Source organism: Diadema setosum, chromosome 16 (assembly GCF_964275005.1).
Source record: "Diadema setosum chromosome 16, eeDiaSeto1, whole genome shotgun sequence".
In the NCBI taxonomy this organism is placed as follows: Eukaryota; Metazoa; Echinodermata; class Echinoidea; order Diadematoida; family Diadematidae; genus Diadema; species Diadema setosum.
In genome coordinates, this window is record NC_092700.1 from 22,447,128 (window position 1) to 22,468,198 (window position 21,071).

At 39.3% G+C, this 21,071-nt stretch overlaps 1 protein-coding gene across 1 annotated transcript; it reads left to right on the top strand.

The window, feature by feature from the left end:
- Positions 1-35: 35 nt before the first annotated feature.
- Positions 36-20,455, top strand: LOC140239508 (small ribosomal subunit protein eS8-like). The gene is made up of 6 exons (XM_072319339.1): positions 36-80; positions 14,028-14,134; positions 14,530-14,629; positions 15,735-15,910; positions 18,300-18,429; positions 20,261-20,455. The coding sequence occupies exons 1-6, from the start codon at positions 77-79 to the stop codon at positions 20,368-20,370; spliced, it is 627 nt and encodes a 208-aa protein (XP_072175440.1). The 5' UTR covers positions 36-76; the 3' UTR covers positions 20,371-20,455.
- The last annotated feature ends 616 nt before the right edge of the window (positions 20,456-21,071 follow it).

Sequence of the window (21,071 nt, forward strand, 5' to 3'; positions counted from 1 at the left end):
GCTGAGCTGAGTGAGCACATCTATATCCCATCGTACCTTGCTCTTAAAACTTCCTCTTTAACTTTGGCCATACAAGATGGGTAATGAGATTCAGATTATCATTGTTAAATCTTCTCAAATCTCAGCAATCTACACTTTTGTTCAAAAATCGTAGCTTCTATATGAATAAGGACTTGACATTCTCTTACCACGATTGACTTTGTATCCACACTGTATGATTTTCATCGTAAAAGAACGAATATTTGGGTTTATCCGGAACGGAATAGACACATCGTATCTCACTGAGCTCACACAACGTGAAATCCCCTACACGCAGTAGAAATCATCGTGCGCTTTCTCCGAGCTCCGTAGACCTCTAAAGACTCAATAGGTTCTACATTCTCATACTGACGTCTACACCCTATTGTGGACTTAGGGTTTCTACGTTACACTACAAGGCATTATCGTGGAAAATTACCCCACTCATTCACTTCCTACTGTTCGCACACACAGTATCTGTTCAATTGCGTATGTCACACCTGTCGTACTCGTACAGTAGGGTAACATCCCCAGTATTCGGTCACTTAAGCTTTTTTGCAATATTTTTCAAACTAAAATAATACATACATACATGATATCTACAGCAATGTAGACTATGTGAAATATATCAAATTTCTTTAATCTCAACTTTCATTTTGTTAAATATCTCACAGAATTGCGCAAAATCCCGAAATATTTCACCTTGAAAATTCCCCAGTATACGGTCACCGGCTCCAGTATTCGGTCACGCGATGTGCGCGTTCAAAGTCAATGCGTGTTCAAAGCAGCTGAAAAATGCGCCCGCGCGCTACCTTGTTGGCGCAAAATTGCATCGGGGACATTGCGGCGACCGTTGGTGACCGAATACTGGGGCCTCGGCACTTGCATTCAACCCTTGTACATTGGCAGTAGGGGAGCAGAGACAAAATCGCAGGTTCCTGCGTATTCGCAGAAACCTGCATATATGCAGGCGATTTTAGAGGTTTTTCGCTCTAAAAACCTGCGAATTCGCAGGTTGCGTTCCGATTACAGCCTCTTGCGGCCAGGCGTTTCATCAGAGGTTTCCGAAAATGGCACCATCCGAAGCAGCGCCTAACGTTGCCTTAGATGCGAAATTTATAGAAAATTCTGGTGTTGCGTTTTCTTTTAAATCGCCGATAAGTGAAAAATGTGTAATCGATCGAAAATGAAGTCATCGTAATACAAGCCCAGTCATGTGACCAGAGCACGTGACACACAAAACCTGCGAATTCGCAGGTCGACCTCATGGAGGGGAATGTTATTACCGCCAGCGATCAGACTGCAATGGGAGTATACATTTCAACTCCCCCAGGAAGGCTAATTGATTGACACCGTTTATCTTGTCTTCTGTGGTCTGGTCATGTAATCTATTTTTATTGGCTGTCTGTGAAAGCTGTTTCTGCTTAGGCCTATATAGATAATGCCTAGATTGTATCGTTGAGAACTAGAGTGTACATTTCGTCAGGTTGGGACACACGATCGAGGAGTCAAAGGTGTGAAATGACACTGTATCATCAAAAGTCAGGGATCTCACCAGCGTACATCTATCACCCTTGTCGGCGCCGACAAGCGTGTGGTTTGAAGAAATAGGCAACTTGCCGACAAGGGTAACACCACGCGTGAACTTGCCGACAAGGGTAACACCATGCACGTGTGAACTTGCTTGACGAGCTAAGTTCGGACCAATTTCTCGCCTTTTTTACTCTTTATAATCTGGCTAGAAAAGAAGCTAGATGTTGACGCTTGTTACGCTTGTAAACTGCTGATCCCTGCTTCTTCTTCTTCAGAAGAAGAAGAAGAGGATGTTGAAAGGAGCAGCAGTTTACAAGCGCAAAAAGTTACACACCGATCACAACAACGCGGCTCAACATAGCGACGTACATGAACTAGCTGCACAATCCATACACACCACATCACACATACACACTTGCTCACTCACTTGCGCTCTGATTCGGGATCCACACACACATGCACCAGGGAGGTCCACCTCCCTGGTTGCATGCACCCAGCCGGCCACAGACAGCCGCCTGTGTGTACGACGGTATTGTGAGAGGGAGAGAGAGGGCGGAAAGAGGGTCGGAGGCCGAGACACGTGCTCGCTTGTTGTCACGCTTGTTGTCGGGTTACGCAAAAACAAACGACAATAGAAATGCATGCCCCCCTCCGCCAAAGGTTGTATTTTTTTTTTTTTTTTTTTGCTGCTTTGGTTTGTTTGTTCGTTTATCTGCCTGTCTGTCTCTCTATTCGCAAAATATGTGAACATTTGGGAACAGATTAGGATGAAATTTTCAGGAACAGTAATTGGTAGGTAAAATGGCGCAAGGAACAGAATATGATTAAATTTTGATAGTGAGCAGGATTTATAATACCACCGGAATTCAACGCCAGGATCCAAGATTTTTAGACTTTGTTTTGAATATTTGAAAGGATTCGTATCAATTCTTTAGGAAGTTGGCCATCGGCAATGACGCAAAATTAGACGCGTTCATAGCATTGCCGCAGAGAGAAAATTAACTCCATCTTTCGATGGAGTAAGCAAATGCAAATTGTTATTTTTTTTTTTGGTAGTTTCAGCGGGTTATTTTTTTTTTTTTATTATCATTTATTTAAAAAGCCATGCGTTCCATTTGAGCCTTTTCACTTTCCATGGATTTGTAAACGTCATTCGTGAATATTCCATTTTCCTTCTCCGGGTCGACATAGTAATTCTGTCATAATGGTCTATCAAGTTCAACGCACGCAATGCTCCACGTGCTTCTGGCTTGAACAGGTGGGTTAGGGGGCCTTCATGGGCAGAAAATAAATGGATAAATTATTCATCAATGTTCCCAGTTGGTTTACATGCTATTTACACGCTATATTTACGACCACTGAAGCAAGGTGGCAGTACGCGCGGCATTCCTTTATCTGACACCTTGCTTTCGTGGAAATCTCGTGGAAATTTCTACAAGCCATGATATCAAGTTTCCCCACTGCCTGTGGTCGTGTGTTTTGTTTTTTTTTAATTCTTCATTACGAACATCAATTTGTTCAACTTGAAAAGTGTAGATAATTTGCTTCGAACACGTGTTTCTTTCTTTTTTTTTTTATTGCAGCGTCGGTAATATTTTGTTTTGTTCATCGTCCGTGCATGGCAGGGGTTCATGGGAGTAGAACGATAGGAATGACTGGGGAGAAAATAAAATGAAAAAAGGAAGCATCTTTTGAGCAAGCTGTCTTTGTTTTTCTCTACACCAGCATCAGTGTGTGTCTGTGTTTATTCTTTTTTTTTTTTTATCATGCTCTTGCTTCAAGGAGCTACGCTTTTCCCGCATAAGATTAATAATGGATACCGCACGCAGAGGCCCACGCTTTGACGTGAAGAACCATACATTCTTTATCTATATATAATAATTTTTTTTTAATTTAAAATAAAGAATGTTTGGTTGTTCAATGTAAAAAAATATTATTTTGACTTTTCATGCGCTTAACTGCCGAGCATTTCTTTTTTTTTTTCTTTTACGGGAGAGAGCGAAATGTTCTTCTCTTTAGCAATGACGGCCTACATAGGCATATATACATGTATATCATATATTGTGACGCAGTTTTGATTTTCGTGAACACGTGAATTTTTCTCTTTCCAGATAAGTTCTTGATTTAGTGAAAGTTAACAATGTTTTTCACATTCACAAAAGCAGTTTGGTTAGCCTGTGTTCAGTTCGCTGCCAGTGAAATTTCTAAATAAAGCGATGCCCCAAACGGGTTTACCCTGAGGGTTTGTTCCGAAATAGTAACACATTCCTTATTATTCTGAAAGTTCGTTAATCGGACAATAATAAAGAAACAATGTCCGTTAATTTCCAAACAAAATCAGTTTTGTTGTTTCGAACGTTCTGCCAGTGAAATTTCGGAATGAAACAGTAAACAGTTTTCTTACTCTGAGGGTTCGTTACTCCGACAGGAAAAAAAAAATAGTAATGAAATAGTACTAGATTCTATATTCTGAAGGATCGTTAACCGAAAGATAATATAGAAAAAAAAAATTGTCCTTAAATTTCAAAACGAAATCAGTTGTCATTTCGAACGTTCTGTCAGTGAAATTTCGGAATAAAATGACGGCACAAAACAGCGTGTTTTCGTACTCTAAGGGTCTGTTAATCCGACAGAAATAGCAATGATAAAATAATACATCGTAGATTCTTTATTCTGAAGGTTTGTTAACCGACAATTAAATAAAGAAAAATGTCCGTAAATTTCAAAACGAAATCAGTGCGTCATTTCGAGCGTTTTGCCAGTGAAATTTCGGAATAAAACGACTGCCCAAAAACAGTTGCAGTATTCTTACTCTGAGGGTTCGTTACTCCGACAGATTAATGATAAAATAATACTATAGATTCTTTATTCTGAAGGTTCGATAATCCAAAAATGATTGAGAAAAAATGTCCGTTCATTTCACAACGAAATCGGTTTTGTTATTTCGAACGTTCTGCCAGTGAAATTTCGGAATAAAACGACGGCACAAAACAGCGTGTTTTCGTACTCTAAGGGTCTGTTACTCCGACAGAAATAGCAATGATAAAATAATACATTGTAGATTCTTTATTCTGAAGGTTCGTTAATCCAAAAATGATTAAGAAAATCATGCCCAAAAACAGTTGCAGTTTTCTTACTCTGATAAAATGATGCTAGATTCTTTATTCTGAAGGTTCGTTCATCCAAAACTGATTAAGAAAAAACGTCCGTTCATTTCATAACGAAATCAGTTTTGTTATTTCGAACGTTCTGCCAGTGAAATTTCGGAATAAAACGACGGCCCCAAAACGGTTACAGTTTCTTTTACTGTGAAGGTTCGTTCCTCCAAAAGAATAATGATGATAAAATACTTTAGATTCTTAATTCTGAACGACCGTTAATCGGAAAACTATAAAGAAGAAATTTTCGTTTATTTCCAAACGAAATCAGTTTTGTTATTTCGAATGTTCTGCCAGTATAAACCATATTACGGAATAAAACGACGGCCCCAAAACGGTTACAATTTTCGTTCTCTGAGGGTTTGTTACTCCGAAAGAATAATGGTAAAATAATACTCTACATTCTTAATTCTGAATGATCGTTAATCGAAAAATGATAAAGGAGAAAATAATATTCGTTTATATCCAAACGAAATCAGTTTTGTTATTTCGAACGTTCTGCCAGTATAATTTCGGAATACAACATCGGCCCCAAAACGGTTAGTTTTCTTACTCTGAAGGTTTGTTATTCCGAAACAGTAACGATGATAGATGATAGATTCCTTTCTGAAGGTTCGTTGATCGGAAAATAATTAAGAAAAAAATATTTGTTAAACTCCGAACGAAATCAGTTTTGTTTATTTTGAACATTCATCTGTAGTACCGACCTTTGGTGTTGTTGTTTTCGATTACAAACCTTCGAAGTACTCAGTAATGAATCGTTTCATTTTATGATTAAACAAACCTTCGGAATAATGACCATCATTACATTTTTGTATGGTATCTCTTTGATGTCACGGCCAAACTACCGCAGTATACACAGAAAGGAAAGGGCAACGATGTCCCGAAAGTTCTCGATCGCTTCTCGCGCATCTGCATGCAATAGGCCTACCACGTGGTCGAGCAGACGGCGAGCGAGAAAGCAAAAACACTACGGCCCGAATTCTCAAAGGTGGAATAACTTTATTACACCCTTATTCCGCCGATTTATTACGCCTCTTATGCAAATCAGGCCCACGTGACGTAAAATGACGCGATTAATCCCCGGAATCTATTGTCAAAGATGGAATAACTTATTCCCCGGAATAACTATTCCGTGGAATAGTTATTCCAGCTTTGAGAATTTGGGCCTACGGATATACACGGCGCGCGTTGTTGCGATGCAGAGACAGTGAATCAGGAAAGGCCTAAAAGAAATTGGAACCTTCACCATCGGCACCTACTTCTCTTTCATCTATTATTTAGGAACTGCCGCCAACAAAAGGTATGGAGTTTCTGCATTGTTTCTGTGAGAATATGCCCCTCACAACGTTCATTACATCTCCGTGAAAATGTCGCATTTAGTGGCATTTTAGCGGCGATTTATCTATGTTGTATTGAGCATTAGCGAAGGCTTCCGCCCACCCCCAGAACAGCGCGAATTAGTGCCGACAAGCGTGAAGAAATTCCTGGCAAGAACCCTGAAAGTATCACTTATTTCATGTACGAAGCACCTTTGGGTGTGCAAGAAATTTCATTTTTTTTTTTTATTAATTTTTTTTTTGACATGCGCATGTGTCTTGTCGGACACATGATATGTAACATGCTTCGTTTGACGTGACATTGACACGATGTCATTGTTACGTCAAATTTCACAAATTCATGTTTTTCAAACATTTACAGTATGAATTTGTCAAAATGATTTTGTGTACTGAGAGGGCGCAAAAGTCACACAACAAAGATCAGTTATGTCAGTTTATGTCAGTTTGTTACCAAATCAAGCAAATATTACCAAATTTGCTGTTTTGATGTAGTGCCAGTGTTACGTCAGCATTTTTAAACATAACGGTTCGCATTTGGTATTGTTTCTGCTACATGTATGTGTGTGGATTTACTACCACTACAAGAGTTTTCCATATTGCAGTTTGTGTGTCTCTGCAGGCCGACAAGTTAGTATTAGCTATAGATTGGGTAATGTATAGGCCCCCTCCATAAAATTGTGAAAAATGTTAATGTAAATATTGATGTCCATTGGCGGCGATTAGCGGGGGGGGGGGGGGGGGGGGGACCATGCCTCCCCCCCCCCTCGAATTTCAAACTTGCATCACAGATGAAGGTGACAGGCTCAAACTCCCATTTTTGCACGTTCTATGCCAATGAAAGTACTAAACTGCTCGCACTTCTCATTAGGATTGTGTTACGCCCGCCCGGCCGTGGATGGGCTTGAATTGCCAGATCTGGAAATGAATAGAAGGAGATGGTCAAGACGACTGGTCTGCATGGCATCAAAATTGGATCTGGTTTATTAAAATCAACTGAAGAAATGACATAATATATAATATCCATTAATATGCAACAGGGTAGTTCTAATTTCTAATCAAGATTTGAAACACATATTCCTAAACTAACTGAATGTCGTCATAGCTTGAGCTTTTAACGTCTAATTGCATTTATAACACTAATACCTTGATAGTCATTATACAAACTCGTGGGAACGGCATAATTAGTTGTCACTCAAGCTAAATTCGTTATGTAACAACTCATTGTAATATTAACACTAAGTTGTGATCGGGGCAAACTGTATGCCTATATTCCGATTTGGCTTTGTACCTTGTATCATAAATTATCAAAATTACTTATCGGTAATCTAATGATCCTTTGCAATATAACTGATAACATACACCATAACTCTCCTTCATATTCACTGCTTATCTTATATAACTCATTGATGATGATGATAATAATGAAATAACACTTTACTTTGATAACTGATGCATCAAAACAGTTTACATCGACCTTTACATGATCAGAGGAAAACATATAATAATGTCCTGATTTTATCATCCGTGCCTACATGTAAGCTGTATCTATGCACTCCAAATAATATACTAAACTTTAGATGAGTGATATGATACACAATTTCTACTATCCTAAACAAATACACGTACGTAGTCACAGCGGTCGTTATGGGAAGATTGCCAAGGGAGATGTATATAGAGAGAAAAGGAGAGAAAGGGGGGAGAGGAAAAGAGAGAGTGCGAAAGAGGAAGATATCGATGGAGTGGGAGAAGAGGAAGAGAAAAGGAGGGCGAGGGATACAAAGAAGAGAAAGAGAAAAGGAGAGAGAGGGTAAGAGGAGAGAACTGGACGTATACAAGCTTCATAATGCCTAAACCTGCACTACAATCATGTTAAAGGGTGTGTACAGTTCTGGTCGAGGTGAGGATTTACACTTGTAGCTTTTAACGTTTTGCGAGATATTCAGAAACCACTCTATAAGATGTCAAAGAGCATGCAGTTCTAAGGGGTATCATAAGTTTATTCGATGAAAATCGGTTTTGAAATTGCTGAGATATCCAAAAATAAGGTGAAACAAAGAGATCCTAATAAAGTTGTGGCATGTCGCCTTTTATTATTAGCACTTTTTTGGATATCTCAGCCATTTGAAAACCAATTTTTATCAAATAAACGTTGAATCCTTCTTAAAATTACATGCTCTTTCATATTTCATAAGAGGCTTTTCATTATCTCACTTAGGAATGTTCAAAACATGAATCCCCACCTCAACCAGTACTGTACAGTCCCTTTAAAACACTAAAGGTTCTCTCTCTCTCATTTTCTTCTCCGTAGTCTTGATAACATCCTAGGCCACGGCAACCACACACATTCCATTCTCTGGACCAGCTGCCAGATCATATGAGAAGGTCCCTTCTTTCAGGCAAAAGTGAAAATGTAAATGCGCTAACTGGACACTTCTCCACTCTACACAGTAAAGCATTCTGAGGCGGTCCCTTGTTGCTCAGCAAGGAGTGCTTGACCACAACTCACTTCATGGCCGACAGGCCATTACTCATCATTTCTCTCACTTCTCCCAGGATGTGAACTACAATGTGAACTCGGCCTTGTAATACATCTAGTTACAAATAGCAATCTAGGCTGTGTTCCCACTCGCATATTGAATCTCATTCCACTTATATTATATTAATTAATTTCACATAATATCTAATTATCAAACTATCAACACCACAATTATCACTAACATATATCAGAATGATATTGATAATGAACACTAGCAACAGTAAAACAATTATTATTTAACAGAAGGAGTGTACATCATTAGTAATAATGAACATTCCAGAGATGCTGGTATATAGAATTAAACACACTCAATCAAATATCAATAAATTGGCAATACATGTATATCCATTTGCCGAATACCGGTACTCATTCACCTCAACATAGATATATGATAACATCATTGGTTAATAGTTACAACAAAAGATAAATGAGAAATGGGGTAGAAATTGTAATTTCTTACTTGGAAATGAATACATAGAAGGAGATGTTCAAGATGACTGTTCTGCATGGCATCAAAATTGGATCTGGTGTCGTGTGTCTTGAACACTGCTTCCTCTCTTTCGGGGTGTTGGGAAATATTTTGAGTGAGTCATAGTTTCTCTTGGAAATCAAAGAGAATGTCATTGAAGGAGGCTTTCTCTGTTCATACATGAAACTGTGATGTTTTTCTAATTGGCGGAATCGGGGAAGTCCTGAAATTGTGATTAAGGTGTATTTAACTGAAATAAGGAATACATATATATTTCTTTAATTATTATTCAGGACCTAGGGGGTCTATTTCCTGAGGATACAGCAAGTGTGTTCGATGATGTTTGACAGCATGTGACACAGTAACAGTAGCAGTTTTGAATTTACATCAATGTGGTTTCCGAAAGAATTATTCTACAGATTTGGCTTTGGTCCAGTTGTATGATCAAATTACAAACGCAATGGCAAATAGAAAACATGTTATAGGAGTTTTTATGGATTTATCTAAGGCGTTTGATACGTTACAACATGATATTTTACTTAAAAAGTTACAGTTTTATGGTGTTCGCGGTGTTGCACTCTCGTGGTTTAGGGATTATTTATCATGTAGACAGCAATATGTTGTACATAATGACATGTCGTCGAATTTTTTACCGATAAAATGTGGTGTGCCCCAGGGCTCAATATTAGGTCCCCTTCTCTTTTTGTTATATATCAATGATAATGTTAATTCGTCGTCTATATTATCATTTATATTATATGCCGATGACACGAATATTTTTTATTCCCACGATAATATAGAAACGTTAGTATCCACACTTAATGCAGAGTTACCAAATGTATCAAATTGGTTTAAGAATAATAAATTATCACTTAATATTGATAAATTGAGAAATCAAATGCATGGTTTTCGGAGGAATTTTGTCAAAGGACAAAGAGGTCCATTTTTTAAATAAGCGTAGGCCCTATATTGGCTTTAGGGGTGGATATGCATAAATGGAGGCCATTCCCAATGTCTTGTTTGTATCTCTGAAATGTGACTTTGTATTATTTGATAAATAAATATGCTGCATATATGTTTCTAGTTACCGATTGTTTAAATGTGCCTGCATTCTCTGTAGATTATAATGACGTGTTGAATTTGTGTGACTGACTAGACATTGTTATCGTAATATCAGGTGCGTAGACAGGAGAGGGATGAATCCCCCAACTGACAGAGTGGGGGATGGCATGTACAATCATCCGCCCCCCCCCCCCCCCCCAACGGTTCAGGGAGTTTTTTGTTGTTTTTTTTTTTTTCTAAGAGTGGTGTTCTATCATTATTCGAACTTCCCGTCTTTTCACCGTCATCTTCCTCCTCTTCCACGTTTCCTTCTTCATGTTCTGTTTTTATTGTTCTTACTACTGTTATTCTCATCTTGCCGTTTTACATCGTCTTTATTTCCATTTTTGTACAGACGTTTTGTGTATGGGTGGGTGGGTGTGTGGAATATGGATAATATACGTGTTTGTGCCGTGTAGCAGTGTATGTTCATTTTTGTGTTGCTATAATAAGAACATGTATTATTTTGTGAGCATGGCCGTATGCAGGGGGGGGGGCAGTTAGATTGGGAATCATGAGTTCAAGTTCGGTGTTGATGTAACATGCAATTTTTGGGCAACTTTTTTATGTTAAATATATTCACAAACAAAATGTAGATATATCATGAAACAATACATAATGAAAATGATATACAACATAAGTGATCCAAAACAGTAGGCCTAGTACTACTACCGTAGTAGTAGTACATAAGCTATGTCCCTTTCACGCAAACATAGTCACATAATTTATAGGAATGATATAATACATCTACATACAAAAATATAAATATAAAACAATTCCAAGTTCAGGGCAAAATGAAAACGTTACAATAAAAATTAGCTTTTACAGCTAATATGAGCGCAAATCATCAAAGTTTCAAGCAATTTAATGAGCAATAATCGACTCGGTTTCTTGAATCGATTTTTAACTCATTGTTATACATCAAGTATCAGCATACTATATACAGACATGGAGCTGCAGATAAGAATTACATGGTGTTCATCATGCACGCATGGAGCTCCATGATGCATAGCGAGTCAGTGTTTGTTTACCTCCATGGTCTGCTAAAACTACATGGAGAATCTGTGTACAGTCATGGAGCTACTCCATGGTATAGTACACCTGCATGCGGATGGTCGCTTTGACGCATCTACTAGTAGATTACATGCCCTACTCAGTATAATACATGTAAACGGCAGTCATAACATTGCAGGGTGAGATTCATATTTAACAGTAGACTACACAATCAACGCCAAGGTCTGAAGGTCGCATAGTCGCTTAAGTTAACTGTATCACCAAGATCTATATAAGCAGAAACAGCTTTCACATATTTAAATCCTCAGACAGCCAATAAAAATAGATTACATGACCAGACCACAGAAGACAAGATAAACGGTGTCAATCAATTAGCCTTCCTGGGGGAGTTGAAATGTATACCCCCATTGCAGTCTGATCACTGGCGGTAATAACATTCCCCTCCATGAGGTCGACCTGCGAATTCGCAGGTTTTGTGTGTCACGTGCTCTGGTCACATGACTGGGCTTGTATTACGATGACTTCATTTTCGATCGATTACACATTTTTCACTTATCGGCGATTTAAAAGAAAACGCAACACCAGAATTTTCTATAAATTTCGCATCTAAGGCAATGTTAGGCGCTACTTCGGATGGTGCCATTTTCGGAAACCTCTGATGAAACGCCTGGCCGCAAGAGGCTGTAATCGGAACGCAACCTGCGAATTCGCAGGTTTTTAGAGCGAAAAACCTCTAAAATCGCCTGCATATATGCAGGTTTCTGCGAATACGCAGGAACCTGCGATTACCCTAGGCAATGTATTGTCACCTGTCCTCCATTCACTTTACACACTAGAGTAAAATATCCCATTTGCGGCAGTTTAAGCATTGTTAAGGGTTTTTCCAACTTGTAAACAAATCAGGCAAATTATTTTCAACCATTTCATTTATCATAGACAAGATTATTAATTAACGCAACTGTTTTCATAAAAGAAATTTACCATTGACCAACGCAGTTTTCATGATTTACCAGGGCAAAACCCTGCACAATTTTCGCCGATAAGGGCGATATGCGACGTAGTATTTCTGCTTGCTGCACGATGTACAATCCCTATGCACCTTGTACGCTTGTGCAAGTTATTGTGAGTTTAGTGAGCATCGGTGAGCTGAAGGTAATTCGCCTTATAAGACAACATTTTCTGCATCATAAGCAATGAAATGCATCAAACAGTCGCCGATTGGAATCATTTAGGTTTAATCGACCCATGTAAGTATTCCTAGTAATAATTGTTGAAAAATAAAGGAAATATAGGGTCGGAACGGCACCCGTTTTGTACAAGAGACTACAACATTAAGATCTGAATGCGAAAACGGCGCAGCCCCAACGCTGTACGCGTTGGGGCAAAATCTTTCTTGTTGCTCAACACAAAGCAACTCGTTCTTCGCTAGTGATTGCAGGGTAGTTTTACGCTGAGATCACTAGCGAAGAGTGAGTTGCTACGCTGTGATCACTAGCGAAGAGCAAGTTGCTTTGTGTTGAGCAACAGCAACAAGAAAGTCAACATCAATATCAAATTGCTTCCCGAGAACCGATTTGGTTCAAATTCAATGATCGGAAATAGGCTATCAGTATCAAATATTTCCTGTGATTATGGGGTATGGTGGAGTTTGGGTTGGCAGAATTCAGATTGTGAGCTATCGACGCGGATACAAAAAAAAACAACAACATAGGAGATCTTGTAGTAGAAAACACTAGAGGAGTTCTAAGCCGTCCAAAATCCAAGGGCCTGTCAGAATCTGCTTATCACTAGGGTGACCTACATGTACCTCATCATCATGATTGTAATAGACCTCTAGATCTTTTGTAGATCTTGATTATCTACAACAAGCCAGCAAATTCTGTTGTCACAACACACACAAATTGCATATTTTCACACACTGCCACTGGCATTGTCATCGTCTGATTCAAAACAGGAAATTCCCTTAAAATTAGTCACCTCCCAAAATCTATCAAAATCCCAAATTTCAGTTTCCACCGTCAAAAAGCGAAATTGGCGCCATGTGTCCAAAGCATGTGGGGCTCAAGTCCAATGTTCAGACATTGGGGTTTTTGTGGGTTTTTTTGTTTTTGTTTTTGCATGATTTGTGACAAAGATACGACATTGATGATTCTGTTCAATTAATCAGCATGACAGTTGCAGTACCAAGGTGGTCCACGAGGGGTTTCAGCATGTCGCTGATGTTTGCATGTTCAGCATGTTTGATGTTTGCATGTTTGCAACAAGCTCAAAATATAATGTATTCAAACATGTGCAAAACATAAAAAACATCAAACTACCTGGTACTTAGATATTTGTTCACAAAACATGAGAGAGAACATTGAAAAATTGATAGAAACATCAAACTACCTGGTACTTAGACATTTGTGTGCAAAACATGAGAGAGAACATTGAATGCAAGCAGCACAAAGAGAGATGAGCTGTGAATATTACGTGCTCATGATGTGCGTTCCACGCATACACAATTCGTCGTGCGCATGGCAGATTGTCGTTAGCACGCTTCCCTGCGCCTGGCAGATTGTCGTTACAGCGTGGGAGTGCGCATGGCAGATTGTCGTTAGGGTGTGGGAGTGCGCGTAGGGTTAACAACATTCTGCCATGCGCACGGAAGTGCTCTAACAACAATCTGCCATGCGCACGGAAGCGCGCTAATGACAATCTGCCATGCGCACGACGAATTCTGCAATATTCTCAGATTCTGAACTTACATCATGCTCAAATTTCAAGTTGTGGACCACCTTGCAGTACATGCTTAAATACTACACATATCACATTTTATGGTTATGTCTCATTTTGTGCCTCTCTCCCACTCCCATCAGGTATCTCACGAGACAGATGGCACAAGAGACGAAAGACGGGAGGTCGGTGCCCTCCCATTCGCATGAAGAGGAAGTTTGAGCTTGGACGCCCACCAGCAAACACCAGGGTATGTTTCCGAGATTAGGGGAAATGATGCTTTGGTCTCCTTGCATCTTGTAATTTTTCAAATGTTTTCCTTCTAAAGTATGCCAATGCTGCTCCTCTTCATGATTGTATCTAATTACTGGTAGTGAGGACATATCAACCAATGTCATTCTAAGTTGATCTGGAAATCTATTGCTGTTAAGCAAAATTTGACTTTCAACATAGAAAGGGAAGCGGAAATTTTCATTGCATGCATATGAATGATACAGATAGTTTGTCTAGTAGCTAGCTTCAGGTGTAATCAAAAGAATGAATATATTTTGCCCTTGTCAAGATCTGAAGGTGCAATTTTTCAGTTATTGTAGGTTGAAACAGTTGACATCAATGTTGAGCTTGTCTGTATTTTTCAATCGGCAGCTCGGAGCCAAGAGGATTCATCTCGTGCGATGCATGGGTGGAAACATCAAGCGCCGTGCCCTTCGTCTGGACCATGGCAACTTCTCGTGGGGCTCTGAACGTAAGTGGACAAAACCCACCTTCATCAAGGTGGAGCATTATGTACAAGCTTTCCCAGTTACATACATGTACATGATGCGTTTCTGCTTTTGATTGTCCAGTGAAATCAGACCATCTATAGCCTATCATGTTTTAGCACCTCTTTCAGGTTTTGCTGTGAAAGTAACATGCATTTGTAGATCTTTCAATCTCCCAACTGTATTCCATTCGAATGTCAATAATGTCTTTCATTTGTTTGAAGACACCTATTCTCATTTTCTTAACTCTCTTAGATAATTGCTTAACTTGATCACAATGCATTGAGAAAAGCATTTTTCAGTTCCCATGAAGGGACAGAAAAGATAGTCATTCATTCAGGAAAAAAGTGTTTTTCTTTTGTTCCATTTTATGCTTGGCTGCCATGAATACTGTGCCAAACTTGTTTGGCATGAATGAATCTACAAAGAGAGGGAGAGTTGGCATGTCTTCAGAGATATCATCCCACCCCCACCCCACACTCCCTTAGAAATGTCATATAAGCAGAGTGATGTCTTTGATTAGTCTTTCTGATGGACGGAATGTTCTCGTAACATCTCAGTTCCATGAAGGCTCTAATGTCATAGTTACACTGACTGCTTTGTCAAGTTATTAGTATGATGTAAATGAATGCTACCCTTCTAAAAATGATAACTCAGATGAGCATGCAGACCTCCCAACCATTCTGAATTTGGAGAAAGAATCCAAATTTTACTCATTCCCAGCTCTGGTTTCAATTAGATTTTCCTATTTTTCTAGATATTTTTACTACACATTCCTATGGGAACTGCTCTTTCTTCCCTACTTTTTTTTTTTTAAAGCCAAATTTAGTGGTCAGAAGGTTAGGAGGTCTGTAAAATCATGAGATCTACCTGTCATCTTTCCATGTGTTTACCTTTTTTCTCTCTCTCTCTTTCATTTCTCTTATGGCATATTCATCACAATCAGTTTCAATAGCAGAAACATTTTTCATTCTTTCCGCAAGCATTATCTTTGAACTGTATAAAAGGATGAGTTGGGTGGAGCACAATTTGCTGTCTTGAATTCAAAGTTATTGTGCAATGATTGGCATTCTTTGAATTCCTGTGCAGAGGTGACCCGCAAAACCCGTATCATCGATGTCGTCTACAACGCCAGCAACAACGAGCTGGTGCGTACCAAGACCCTGGTGAAGAATGCCATCGTCCAGGTGGATTCCGCACCTTTCCGCCAGTGGTACGAGTCCCACTACGCCCTCCCCCTCGCCAGGAAGAAGGGTGCCAAGCTGGTATGCTGTTGTGACACTTTCCTGGAAGTTTTTAACTTTCCGTTGTTGTTAGCAGTATCCCATAGAAGATTAGCAAGTCATGCTCATATGGCAATTCTTATACTTAGAAATGGGTTTATGGCCGTATGTTCCATTTCAAAGGAGCATGATATTTCACAAGTGATTGAATTTGTGATCTAGAACCACAGTGGAACGTTGAGACAATCGTAATCCCTATTGCAGAGAAGAGTTAGCATCTGTCCATCTTTAAGATGATACATTCCATATCTGTTACAAAAGGCAGTGGTTAACCCTATTCTAACTGGGGGGGGGGGGGGTCAAATTGACCCCCCCTCGACGTTTCGCGCCACGATTTCGCAACGCGCAAAGATTTTGCCGCGTCGTTTCACGACTTTTTTCTTTGAAGTCTCCCGCATATTTTGAGACCAAATTTGCGACGTCCGTGTACACCGTTTTGAAGTTACGTAATGTTTTGCATATGCATGTCAACCAAAAAACAGCTCAAATTCATGATATCGTGTGCAAATCCAATGCAAATTGTGTTTTTTGGTTAAATTGATATAAATTAGATTATTTCAACTTTTAACCATTGAAATTAATCAATTCTAGTGTAGATAAGCCTGAAAAAGTGCCTGCAACAAATTTTGGCAAAAAAACAATAGAAAACAAAAGGTCGAAAAAACAATAAAATACATAAGAAATTAACAAAACAATAAAAAACAAAAATTTGATTTTGATTGTGCTAATTTTTTTCAAGAAAATTGTTTGATGTGTCTTGAGGAATTCTGACACAAAAATTTAGCAATCCTCCAGTCTTTTTAATGGAGTTATAGGTGAAAATATGATTTCATGCACAAATTTGCATAATTAATTTATTAAAAATAGAAAAGCAATATTTTTCTATTGTATGACCATGTTATCTTGTAGTTTACATCCAGCTCTATCTTCAGGCAAAATTTTGCAGCGATTGCACAATCGGCGGCCGAGATCTGAAGGGGGGGGGGGGGGGTCAAATTGACCCCCCCTCAGTAAAAACTTAGCCCAGTTAGAATAGGGTTAAACGAGTTGATAATTTTATGAATATTGTCCAGCTTATAATTTTATGAATATTGTCCAGCTTGATAAATTTGTGGCATTTATCGTGTTTGAGTCAGGGTTTTTTGGGAGGAACCCCCTTCCCCCCATGCATACCTGTATCATTTACTGTAAAACGTGTTACATTCGCGGCATGAAATTTTCACGAATTGGAACCAACGGCCTTTTTTGCGGCATGAAATTTTCGCGAATTGCCATTGGCATTCAGTGCATATAGTTTAGAGAATTTTCACATGCATTTTAATTTAAATTTTAAACGCACGAACATTCCTCGTTTTACAAGATGTGAGTTCTAATTACGTGCTGCAAACACTGAACCCCAAACACTTGCCTGAACAGACTCCTGAACTTGTATTTCACCCGAGAGATTCGTGGTTGGAAACAGCAGAATGATGCCTAAGATTAGTCTTTCTGATTGACTGTGGGTCGTCTTGACCTTGACACAGTCTCTACTGAAGACCTAAATGTCATAGTTACACTGACTGCTGTTTGCCACCAGCACTGGCACTATCCATAAAGGTGTCTAGTACTGGTACATGTATTATGGTAGGGCCCTAAGGGAATGTAAATATTAAATCACTGTGCTCAGGACTCGGCATTAGCAGTGGCCTGGGACCACTAAAAGTTGATGTCGGGCCACCAAATAAAACAATTTAAAAAAAGTAAGCTATCATGGTGGCCCAAGTGGGCATCTAAAATTTAAAATCAGTTTTCATATCTCTTGATTTTGGGCCACTGCATTCTTTTTTGGGGTCACCAAATTTCGAATTCAAATATTCTATTTGCCCAATAGGACCTCCAGAGAGAGAGAGAGAAGGAAAAAAAAAAGTTAGTGTCAGGCTTGGGTGCTGTTAATTATGGTTGAAACAGATGGTCTTGCTAGAAAGAAATAGCAATTCAGGGTAGTATTTTTTTTTTTACCCATCGTAGTCATGAGTTCAGAAGCTGCCAAATGACAAGTTGTGCATATTTATATGAGTGGACTGGACTGATTTTGAATACAGTCAATCTTGCTTATGTCAACCTCACATAAGTTAAATAATCATGTGAATCAAAGGTCTTTTCAAGTCCAGTTCTTTCTAAATTTTTACTGATTTTAATCCCTCATAATTGGAATTTTCTCGTAGTCAAAGCTATTTCTTCAGTCTGAATAGATTTGACTTAGGCAAGGTTGACTGTACTTTATCTTCTTATGCCGACCAGTATTTGATATTCATTTGTTAGTCTGCCCCCTTACACTGGTATCATTATGATGAGCTCTGTTCCCATGTCGTTTCTCCTTCTTCCTGTCAAGACTGAAGAGGAGCAGAAGGCCCTCTCCCGCACCGGCTCCAAAAAGGTGCAGAAGAAGTACGAGGAGCGCAAGAAAACCGCCAAAGTCGCCCAGGCCCTGGAGGAGCAGTTTGGCACTGGACGTCTCCTTGGTAAGCACCTCTCAATTTCGGCAGGATTATCATTTTACACCATGCCTGTGTGTGCTTTATGAGAGAGTAACATTCAAAAACACAGTTCCATTTGCAGCTGGTGCATTGCCATGTCGTCTTTTGGTGGTACATGTGACAGCATTCGAACGCTCCTAAAGTGTACCGTACCGTACTGTACCGAGTCAAAAGTGGACCACTTCCCGATGTGCTCCAAAAGCGTACCAAAGCGTACCAAAAGTTCGTTGTAAAGCATGCGCGTATCATGCGCATACGTCACAATGCAAAAACATCATTCTCTTTGTTCTGGACAGCTGTAAGTAGTTCAAGCGCCAGGGGTGAATGACATTCTTGCTACAAACAAGCGTGACCTTTCTAAAAATAACTCGTGAGTACGCTTTCTCCACAGAGCGCTCGAACGCTCCAAAATTGGCATGGTACGGTACGGTACGCTTTAGTTCAGTTCGCTTTGGTTCGCTTTAGAGCGCTCGAACGCACCCCTTGATATCAATAAACTCATGTTTAGCAAAACTATTTCTTACTCCAAAGTTTAAGTTGCTTTGCGATTCAGTGCTTTGTGAACCTTGACACAACAAAATGATACTGGTCTTATGGAGTTTTTTGCAAACCCTGTGGAGGTCGGGAGGACATTAACAGTTCTGTCCATTCTTGGCAAAAGGTTGCAAGTGACAAGTTCCCCAAATCAGTTCTCTTTGTTTGTAGATTGGTCTCTGTTTTGCATGAATGAATGAATGAATGGTGAATAACCATTCATTCATAACCATAACCACAGAACACTCTTGTCTTGTATCAGTTTTTGTGCATAGTCTTGAAACACAAAGCACATGAAGGCACTGTTCTGAACACTACAGTAGTTGGCCTTGTTTTGCATGGAGAAAACAAAAGCAGGCCAGGCAGAATGATGTACAAGATTAGTCTTTCTGATGGCTTGTGAGTCGTTTTGACATTAACACAGGCCTGTGAAGACTGAAATGTCATAGTTACACTGACTGCCATGGCCAAGCCTGCAGAATGTCTAGGCCAAAATATCTCCAAGAGTTCAGGAGGGGAGAAAATATGGGGCTATCTGTCAGATGTTAATCAATAAAGGTGTCAAGTATCGATAGGGGTGCATAGATAAAGCAAAGAAAAAGTAAGGCAAAGGCAGACCTCTCAAGCATTGTGATTTTGGAGGAAAGAATCTGAATTTTGACTTTTCTCGGCTGTTGTTTCAATAGGAATTTCCTACTTTTCATGATAATTTTACTACACACTCCTATGGAAACTGTTCTTTTTTCCTACCCTTTGAGCCAAATCATCCATATATTTCAGTCAGAAAGGTTGGGAGGTCTGCTATTGTGGAGGGCTATTGTGATATGAAGGTGCTTGATGGAAAATTTGAGGATTGTGGTAGTATGCATCACAGAGAAAAAAAAAATAGGGAAGTCTGAATTTCTTTGAACACTAAAAAGAGTGAAATTGTCAGAGATGCTCTTAATCAGAAGTGGAACTTCATTTTTTCCTCCTTTTTTTTTTAAGTGTGACACACTTTCTTTAAAAAAAAAAAAAAAAAACAGAAAGAGAAAGTAGTTTCCATCTGTCACCTTGTAATAGAATTTTTTCCCATCACAGCAGATGATGTGAATGTGTGCAAGTTACATCATTTAGTGTGAATGTTCCCCAAGTCAAAGCGCATTCTCTAGTCTCTGTTCATACGACCTTTGCACAGTTTTACCCTTTGCATTTTGAAAACTGGAGTGATTCCTGTGATGTAAAGTATTTGATTTTTTCTCTTCCCCATCCCCAACTTCTATTGGTCACTTTCTTGCCTCAGCCTGCATCTCATCCAGACCAGGCCAGTGTGGACGATGCGACGGCTACGTCCTGGAGGGCAAAGAGCTGGACTTCTACGTCAGGAAGATGCGTGCCAAGAAGGGGAAATAGATCCGTGGTTCTCTGTAGGCCTGCCAACTCGCAAGACCTGTTGTAATTAAAGTGATGTAACAAGACATTCAAAAACACAGCACAATGGCAGAGTTATCGTCTTTTTTCTTCCCTCTCATATGTCGGTTTTGTGAAACAAAACAAAGTAGACTTGGAACTTTTTGAGCTGACTGTGAATGGCTATGTCAGTGTGTCATGTGGAAGAGCAAGTTGTACTGGATGTGGTGTGTGCAGTGTGCTCCAGTTAAATAAAAATTAACACGGTTATAGTAAAATTTTATTCTTATGAAGTAAAAATTCAAGTCCCAAAATCATAATCTATATATGTTTATCTTTACATACTTTATTTCTTTGACTACAATAAAATTTTGATATAATAAAAGAAGCACAAAGCACAACCAAAAATGAATGTTGTGATGCCCTGAAGAGTTGCTGTAAGCAACAGATCGTAGGTGTATCGTAGCATAGCTTGTATTATGTTTCTTGGATGTACATTGTAGGGCGGAAGTCCAGTGGCCACATATGTATTTGAGGTCTACGTGTGTGTTGTGTGGTGTGTCAGATTCCTAGCCATTCCAACTACATCTACATGTACACTATTGTCGGGGCTACATAAAGCAATATGTTGGTCATTATGAGTGTGTGGATATGTTTGATGTTGTGTACTCTGTATTCCTGTGTGGTCAAGGTCCGGAAAAGTG

Coding starts and splice junctions, on each gene's coding strand:
- LOC140239508 (XM_072319339.1), top strand. Junction 14,135..14,529: donor GCCCACCAGCAAACACCAGG/GTATGTTTCCGA, acceptor TTCAATCGGCAG/CTCGGAGCCAAGAGGATTCA. Junction 15,911..18,299: donor GGAAGAAGGGTGCCAAGCTG/GTATGCTGTTGT, acceptor CTTCCTGTCAAG/ACTGAAGAGGAGCAGAAGGC.